This window comes from Melozone crissalis, unplaced genomic scaffold (genome assembly GCF_028551555.1).
Source record: "Melozone crissalis strain CALT ecotype California unplaced genomic scaffold, PUWL_Pcris_2 ptg000009l_1, whole genome shotgun sequence".
Classification (NCBI taxonomy): domain Eukaryota; kingdom Metazoa; phylum Chordata; class Aves; order Passeriformes; family Passerellidae; genus Melozone; species Melozone crissalis.
The window spans coordinates 16,291,004-16,299,754 of record NW_026535787.1 but is presented as its reverse complement, the minus strand read 5'-3'; the positions used below and the strand labels follow the sequence as shown (position 1 = coordinate 16,299,754).

Below are 8,751 nucleotides of genomic sequence, written 5' to 3'. Positions count from 1 at the left end.
GTCCCCATCCCTGAAGGGATTTAACAGATGTGTAGATGTGGCAATTGAAAACATACATGATTTAGTGATAGACTTGGCTGTGTGTGGGTAAAGATAGGACTCCATGATCTTAAAGAGCTTTTCCAACATGAATGATTCCAGGATTCTGTCTCCAGCTGTGTTACCTTGCCCAGGGGTTAAAAATCTGTGGCCTCAGTGAAGACAGGCCTTCTGGAGGACCTTTCCATGGTCCCAGGGAGAGCAAAGGTTGGACACATTCATGTCCCATGCAGCTTGAGCTGCCCTTGCCATGCTGATGCTATGGGGAGGAAGAGACTGTCCTAAGTTGATTCACTTCATGGGTGTTGGCATTTGTGCCAGAGGCTGTCCCAACCTTCCCTGCCAAAGACAAATCTGGCTCCAGCAAAGCCAAAGTCTCCACAGTCACACAACCAGACTCTGATTGCACACGGACATTGCCAGAGACTCCATGTGGTGCATTCCTGAGAGCAATGTCCCTCCTGCCCAGCACAACTCTCCAGATCACTCCTATGTGCATAATCCCTTCTCACAGCATCTGTGAGTACTTAGTATTTTTTATATCTCCAGTCCCCTGTCAAATCTGCTTCAAGCTGGACAAGAAGGCTTAAGTTATTTTAGGAAAGAAAAGGGAAGTTTAGATGGGTACAAACTGAGCTATTGCTTAAGCCCCATTTTGAAAGCCAAGCAAATTCAGTTCCCTGTCCTTGTTGCACTCTCTGCATCACTGTGATGAGGGAGGGGGTCAGCTGCTCCACATGTCCCAGCAAAGGAGGCAGTCAGGAAGAGGTAGCTGGGGTCCTGGGAAGGCTCCAGTGGTCTCTGCCTCAGAGCTCACCTCTCCAAGGTGAGACCCTCCCTCTGTGGGTGTTTCCCCCAGGAAGGAGGAGCTGCACAATCTGAGTGCACCTCTGCCAAATTGCCTGCTCCCAAGGGTGCTTGAAGAAAACCCATTGAGCTCCAAGATCCCTCTCTGGGAGCCTTTCATGTCTGTGTACCACAGGCTGCCCTTCCTGGGGCTGCCAGGGGTCCCAGCCATGGGGCAGAAAGGCCCCATCTGCTAAACACAGAACCCTGCAGGTCTTGGTGCTGGGGAAGGGCACGCTGGGCTCTACCAGAGCCGGAAGGAACTGACTCAAGAGCAGATGGAGAGACTCGAGAGCCAGGAGCCCTCCCTGCTGCCCACATGGGGCAGAAATGCTCCCAGGCTCTTGGTCAGAACCCATTTCCCCCAGTTCAGCTCTGGCTCAACTGCATTGGTTTTGCTGTGGACCCCTGGAAGCACAAAGGATGCTCAGGCACTCCTGCAGGAGAGCTCAGCTCCTCTAGGACTCAAACAGGCTTTTCCTTTTGTTGATTGCTGGTGACAGAGATCCATGCCTTTAGGAACTGAGAAAACATTGCCATCCCCAGCCTTGGGCAGGACACGTTGCCCCTGCTTCACATGCTGCCAGGCAGAGTTTTGGGACAAGCAGAAATGCTCATATGGCTTGTCCTGGGAGAAAAATGAGGCAGGTTCCCAGCTCAGCTGCCAGGCAGACAACTGTTGCCATGGCACAGAATGAGTCAGTACAGCACATTCCCAGTGTAAGGTTTCCTCAGGTGCTCTTGAAGTACAGATTTCACCCCCATCTCACCTGTCTTCAACCCCTCCTCACCTCAGTGACACCCAAGCAGAAGGGAGCCTTTATGCAGGCAGGTTGTTCCTCCCAATTAACACCTTGGTAAAAGTGTGAGTGTTGTACCAGCTGCAATGCAGCTCAGGAAATCACATCAGTTTCATCAAATCTAAACGTGCTGTTGGTGGGAAAAGAGCCAAAGGACACCAATGCCTTGTCTCAGACCAGGTGCTCTCAGGATTTAGAGGGGGAGGGCCAGAGTTTGCAGTAGGCTGTGGCAGGAAAGATTGTTCCTGTTCCTTTTGCAGGCTGCAAGCAGGAACACAAGTGCTCACACTGAAACTTCCTGAGCGGAGGTCACTGCTCGAGACATGTGAGCACGTGATAAATGTCAACAGCCCTCGGGGGGTGCAGCTTCCACTTGGTGCTCTGGGCCTGGAATCCAGTGGGTAAATATCCCACAGAAGAGCCTGTTTCCCCAAATTCTGGGTTTTTTTTCATAAAATTGGAGAATGGTTTGGTTTGGAAGGGACCCCAAAGCTCATCCAGTTCCAACTCCCTGCCACGGGCAGGGACACCTTCCAGTAGACCAGGTTGCTGAAAGATCCATCCAGCCTGGCCTTGGGCACATCCAGGGATGAGGCAGCAGCAGCTTCTGTGGGCAACCCGGGCCAGGGCCTCCCCACCCTCACAGGGCAGAATTTCTTCCAATATCCCATCTAACCCTGCCCTCTGGCACTGTGAAGCCACTCCCCCTTGTCCTGTCCCCCAGGCCTTTGTCAAGTCTCTCCTTTTTGCTCCTCTCCCTTGCTGCAGACATGACACAAGCCTATGATCAAACAAGAGCAGGATGTTTTCTGCCAGCAGCAGAAACACAGGCAGAACCACAAGCACAGCTCTCATCTGAAGGCTGGTACACAGGAGAACAAATAACACAGGCAAAAATTTTTACTATTATTAAAATAGAAAATTTACAGTTGTTCTGCTCACTGCAACAGTCTCCAAACAGTATCTGCAGGCAAACACACACACACTGCAGCCCACACAAACTACAGCAGAGGCAGGAAATGCCCCATCTCACCAAAACACCACCTACCCACACGTCCCACAGGGCTGAACCCAGTCCCAGACGTGCAAGGAACCATCACTCGCTGCTGACAACAAAGTTCTGGGTTTCTGCAGATGCCACGTGTGCACAGTGACCAGGGGAGGGTCCCTGCTGCCACCTGCTCCACCAAATATGTGGCCTTTGTGAACGAAGATGGGCTCTGCTTCCCTGCCAGAGCTGTCCCAGCTCTGTGTGTCATACACATGCACGGTGCCATCAAAACCTTGGATAAAAGGGAATTAAAAGGATAAAGAAGCAATAGAGCATGCAGAAATTAACTGCTTTGGTCTAGTCCAGCTGGGCTCAGGATTACCTCCCAGCAGGAGCAAGGAAAAATGGCCCAGACTAGAAACCTGTGAGAAGAGAGCAGCTCTGCCTCTGAGGAGAGTGTCTCAAAGAAACAGCTGCTGTGGAGAGCCCAGACCAGATCCCCAAAGTTTCTGGACTCATGGGTGTGAACGTGCAAGGCTCTGGTCAAGAGGCAGCCTTGCTGCCCAGCTGGAATTATCAATGCTGTAGCCTGCAGCCAGGCTGTGACTGGCACTATCACACAGTGCTTGTGGTCAGCTTGGGGCCTTTCATCTCACAGAAGGGCAGCAGGCATCTTCCAGAACCCACCCAGGCCCCTTCTGGAGTTGCTGGAAAGAGGCAGCTGCAGAGGACAATTACCTGGCATCTCTGCTCGCTCCAGAGGCAGCACTGAAAAGCCACCCTGTCACTGGGGGGTTTTAGGTGAAGTGAACTGGCCTTCACAAAAATACAAATCAAAAAAGCACCCAGAAAAGGAGATCTCTGCCCTAAGCACCTACCTGAAACGGCAAGGTAGCCTTCCAGAGCAGGAGCCCAGGAGACGCACAGGAACTCCGCACCTGAGCCGGGAGAGGGGACTCTGGCCTTTGCCACAGCCAAGAACTCCGAGGTTTTCCTGAGGTCTGTCAGGGCCAGCAGCCCCCTGCTCGAGAGGCGAGCCACGGGCTGGGAGCTGGGCTGGGAGCCCTGGGCTGCATGCGGGGTGCCCATGCACCAGTGCTCACTGCTGGGCACCGAGGGCGCTGGCACGGCCTCCGTGAGGCCCTGCGGCTGCCGCGTGTCGGCCAGGCACAGCCGGCCCGTGGCACTGCACAGCAGCAGCAGGTTGCAGTCCAGGAAGGCCAGGCTGCTCAGCTCCTCGCTGCCTTGGGGAGCTGCAAAACAGAGGCAGGGCTCAGGTCCAGTGAGGAGCATTTCAGGATTTCTGTGCTGCAGTATTGCCTGAGAGAGAAAGCAGGATGGATGCTCAGCAGTAATGCGTCCAGCTCCAGGGCCTCCAGCATCAGAAAGAGTGGAGCTGCTGGAATGAGTCCAGAGGAGGCCATGGAGAGGCTCTGAGGGCTACAGCCCCTCTGTCCTAGTGACAGGCTGGGACAGCTTGGAGTGTTCAGCCTGGAGAAGAGAAGGAGCCCCTGCCAGTGCCTAACAGAGCTTTCCACGAGCTTTCCCTTGTCCAAAGTCCCTCTCCACCTTTCCACAAGAACTGGAGAGGGACTCTGGACAAGGGCCTGGAGTGACAGGACATGGGGGTATGGCTTCCCACTGACAGGGGGCAGGGTTAAATGGGATACTGGGCAGAAATTCTTGTATGTTACAGTACTGAGGCCCTGACAAGGCTGTCCAGAGAAGCTGTGGCTGCCTCATGCCTTCAAGATGGTTGGGGCTTGGAGCTACCTCATCTAGTGAAAGATGTCTCTGCTCATGGCAGGGAGTTGGAATGAGATGAGCTTTAAATGTCTCTTCCAAGCCAAACCACTCCCAGATTCTGTGAGTCCCTCTGGCACAGGGACAGTGACAAACAGACCTTCCTTTTCCTCAGTGCTGTGATACTGGACACACACACCCCTCTTCCCTCCCCAGCAATGAGCTCTGTGGGGACTGAGTCTCACTGCACAGGTGAAAGCAGAGTCCCCAGATCCCCAAGGAAACCAGACCTGCACCCACCACCTGTTGTAACCAGGCTGTCACCTCCCTTGTTTGGGACAGCACACACAGCTGTCCCAGTTCACTCTGTGAACCCAGTTCTCCACACTGAAACTATCTGCAGGACTCAGGTAGTGCCCAGATTTGGAGCAGAAATGTGAGAAATCAGTGTAATGTGAGTAGTAAGCAGCTAGAGATGGACCTGACCATTGTCACCTCTTTCCTCAAGTCAATATACTTGTGGCAAATATCTTTATAACCACTTGCACATGTCCAAAAGTACCTGCTCAGTGAAATGTTTGCTACTCAGGCAATTAGCATTGCTTTACCCAAACTCCACCTTTCCAAAAACAAGACATTAGACTTGCCTTGAATACCTGCTGTGTAGACATTTTTCCTTGATTCAACCTCTGTAATTTGGACTCTGTCAAGTCTTGAACCATGAAGGACCCATGGGGCTCTGGCTGAAATGGTGTCAATTTTAGCCCAGGACTGCCCAGTGCCATTTTCTGTTGCTATGGTGCTTACAGATTTAATAACATCTATTAGGAAAAGATAAAAACAGATGTAAAAGACATTGAGAACCAAGTAATCCATCCAATTAAGCTGCTTCACAACAATACCTCACAAAGGTAAAACTGACCTGCCAGACCAATAAGAAATCTAATTATGCCTAACCCCTTCTTGAGGGTAAAACCCCTTTCCAACTCATCCAGCATGGCTGACAAAATGCTGAGCAAACTGAATGAAAATTTGTGAATTGAGATGTTTATGTTCAATGAAGAAGTTTTCTCCTTTTGCACCTCCTTTCTGGTGGTTTACAAGTATTTCCCAGTAGCAGCCTCTCTCTTTTTGAGAGAAGGTGGATCACAGTCCATCCCAAAAGGCAATGGATGGGGCTAACCATTGGAGTTACAAGGGGACAGCATGCCAACTACATCAGTACAAGGATGCTGTGATAGGCCTGAACATATTAATTCTCTGACAAGGTTTGTGCTGTTAACTCCAAACCACCAAAACTGGTGTGGATCCTTGTCTTGTACCCTTCTCCAGCCTGTGCCACACAAGTGTGGTCACTCAGGACAGGGAAGTGGCACTCCTCATTTTTGACACACAGGAAGAAGGGGAAGCTAGAGATGTGAGATACAACAACTGCATTGGGAAATACTTGAGCTCAGAAAGCCTTACCAGAGTCCTCTGCTGACACCTGCCAGACCTGGAGGGAGCTGTCGGGTGGGCCACTTGTCACCAGCAAGCTGAGGAAACAGAAGAATCTCACAAAAGAGTCTCCTCAGGAGCAGAGAACAGCCTTGTTTTCCCCAGCCTGGGACAAACTGGTCTGCTGCTCCTGTCAGCAGGACTCCTGCCTCTGCTTGGAGCAGAGTGGTGGCTGGAAGGACCATAATCCCAGAACTCCTCATGCAGGGTGTGCTCCATGCAGCCCAGGCAACAGCATTTATGAGGATATTTTATGAGGATCTGCTGAGTAGTGGCTGAGGGAGCTGGAGATGGTGCTCAGCCTGAAGAAAAGGAGGCTCAGGGGGCATCTTTTTGCTCTCTACAGCTCCCTGACAGGAGGGTGCAGCCAGGTGGGAACTTGGGTGCTCCCAAGGAACAAGGGACAGGACAAGAGGAAATGGGCTCAAATTGCACCAAGGGATGTTTAGGTTGGACATTGGGAAAATTCCTTCCCTGAAAGTGTTGTCCAGCTTTGGCACAGGCTGCCCAGGACAGAAGTGGAGTTGCCATCACTGGAGGGATTTAGAAGCTGTGTGTGGCACTTGGGGACATGTGTCAGTGGTGGGCTTGGCAGTGATAGGGGAATGCTTGGAACCAATGGTTTCAGAGGGCTTTTCCTACCTAAATGATTCCATGATTTAATTATCACACTTTCCAGAAGGACTAGGCTGAGAATGATCCAGACAGCCCAAAGTAGTCAATGAGGACTTGTGTAGGAAGAACAAGAGATCAGCCAGCAGTATTTGTTTGGTCTAAATCCAGAGCAGGACAAAAGCTCCTGAACCTGCACACACAGGGTCCTGCAGAGCAGTGGCACCAGCCACCAGTGTCCTACTCTGTTGCTGAGCAGCTCTAAACAGTGTCAAATGCCAAAGGAAGGGAAGGTAGAGCAGGAAAACTCAACAGGGCCCTGCTGCTCAGAAGTGGGGTAGGGAGAAGCAACATCAGTTCTTGGTATCTAACTGGCCCAGCCTCACACTGGTCTCAGAGCTGGCAGGATTGACCAGCTGGGTTGGGAAGCAGGCATGGAAAAGGAGCTTGCTCTCAGTGGATAAGTCCCTTCTCCATTTCCAATACACCCTGGGAAGGAGCTGGTGGTCATACCTGGTGTCTGGCACGTATTTCAGGCTGTACACTGGGCGCTCTGAAAATCCACCACATTCGACCTTGAAATCTCTCTCTGGACACAGGCCCTAGAAATCAAAGGCAAAGCCATTTCTTCACACAGTGGTGCACAACTTGTGCTCAGTTATCACACAAAATGACAGAGACATGAGGCAAACTCTTGCTTGGTACAGCTCTTCCCTGTGCAGCGCTGCCTTTTTCAACAGGAGATACAGGACTGAAGGATTCCAAAATAGTCAGAGAGAACAGAAGCCTGGAGAAAGGTGTTGCCAAGAGCTCTGCCTGTGTTTGTTGTCCTCAGTGCACATCTAGCTCAGGAGCTTTCTACTTACCCAAACAGCACCTTCTACTCTAGTGCAGAGGTCACCCACCCAAGGGCCAACCTTGGTGCTCTGTTGCGGTGTGTCTTAATATTCCAATAGTGCTCTGCAGGGTGGTCCCCCAGGCCTGAGCTGCTCAGCAAGCCCCTTCTTCACCTGGCTTGCTGTCCTCATCTGTTCTCTTTCTCCATGAAATGCTTTCATTCACATACCTGGAGATGAAGTGTCCACAACCCAAGCTGTCTGCAGAGCAGCTGCAGGATAACATGACTGGACAACACACAGGTGACTTATGTGCTTTTCCTTTCAACCAAAGCTGCTCAATCCCTGGTCATGTCCTTGTCACAGCAACAGGTAACAGCTCATGAAGGCCACCAAGCCCTGCCTTAGCCTCTGAAAACATCAGGCCAAGGAGATCAGAGAGGTCTGGCTGCGACACCCACCTGGGTCTCCTTTGTCAGCAGCGTTGGCGGTGGGATCAGCTGCAGGATCTCGTTCCCATCGGACTCTCCATACCCGGCTACACAGACACCTTGGTGGGGTGGGCATGAAGAGCCAGGAACACGGTGAGGGCTTCCCCCTTGCCCAGCCCACCCTCCCTGAGACAAACCCGAGTTACCGCACAGTCCATGGAGCGCCAGGCCCTGAGCTGGAGCCCAGACTGAGCCCGGAGCAGCTCCAGCCACTCAGCCCCACTTCTGGGGTCCCGCACCCTGGAATCCCTTCGGGACCCCAGACTGGCCCATGCCCAGAGCCTCCTTTCCCCCTTCTCCCGCCCACGGGCCTCCGCCCGGTCCCTGGGCCTCCTCCTTTCCTCCGGTCAGCCCCGGGCCCCGCACCCCGCCAGCCTCTCCTCCCCTCAGCGCTCCCCGCCTCGCACTCACGGTCCCCGCGGGCCCATTCGATGAGGCGGGTGGGCGCCTGGAGCTCGAAGGTGTGCAGGTCGCGGTACCTGCGGGGAGAGGGCGGCGGTGAGGCGGCGGTGCCCGGTTCGGTGCCGGGGCCGGGGGCCGGGGGTCCCTCACAGTCGCAGCGACTGCAGCAGCCACTCGTCCGCCGCCTCCATGGCAACGCCCTCACGGCGCGACCGTGACGTCACGCGCCGACGCGCGACAGTGACGTAACGCAGGCTGAGGGCGGGGAGTGGCGGTGCAGCAGCCGCGGGAGGCGGAGCGGGCTGGGATGGCGGGGACTCAAAGCTGGCATGGGAAGGGACATCCTCCACAGGACTAAATTGCTCCAAGCCCTGTCCAGCCTGGCCTTGAATACTTCCAGGGACTGAGCAGTCGCAGCTTCTCTGGGCAACCTGTGCCATTGCCTCGCCACCCTCACAGCCAAGAATTGCTGCCCAATATCCCATCTAACCCTG

The 8,751-nt window shown here is 53.4% G+C and overlaps 1 protein-coding gene across 1 annotated transcript; it reads right to left on the bottom strand.

Moving 5' to 3' along the window:
* Positions 1-2,557: 2,557 nt before the first annotated feature.
* WDR73 (WD repeat domain 73) lies at positions 2,558-8,457 on the bottom strand. Its single transcript, XM_054270468.1, has 8 exons — positions 8,408-8,457; positions 8,267-8,334; positions 7,826-7,914; positions 7,042-7,130; positions 5,887-5,954; positions 5,067-5,240; positions 3,555-3,929; positions 2,558-2,968 (listed from the first exon to the last, which is right to left on the bottom strand). Exons 1-8 carry the CDS (start codon positions 8,446-8,448, stop codon positions 2,730-2,732), a joined length of 1,143 nt encoding a protein of 380 aa, XP_054126443.1. The 5' UTR covers positions 8,449-8,457; the 3' UTR covers positions 2,558-2,729.
* Between the last annotated feature and the right edge of the window lie 294 nt (positions 8,458-8,751).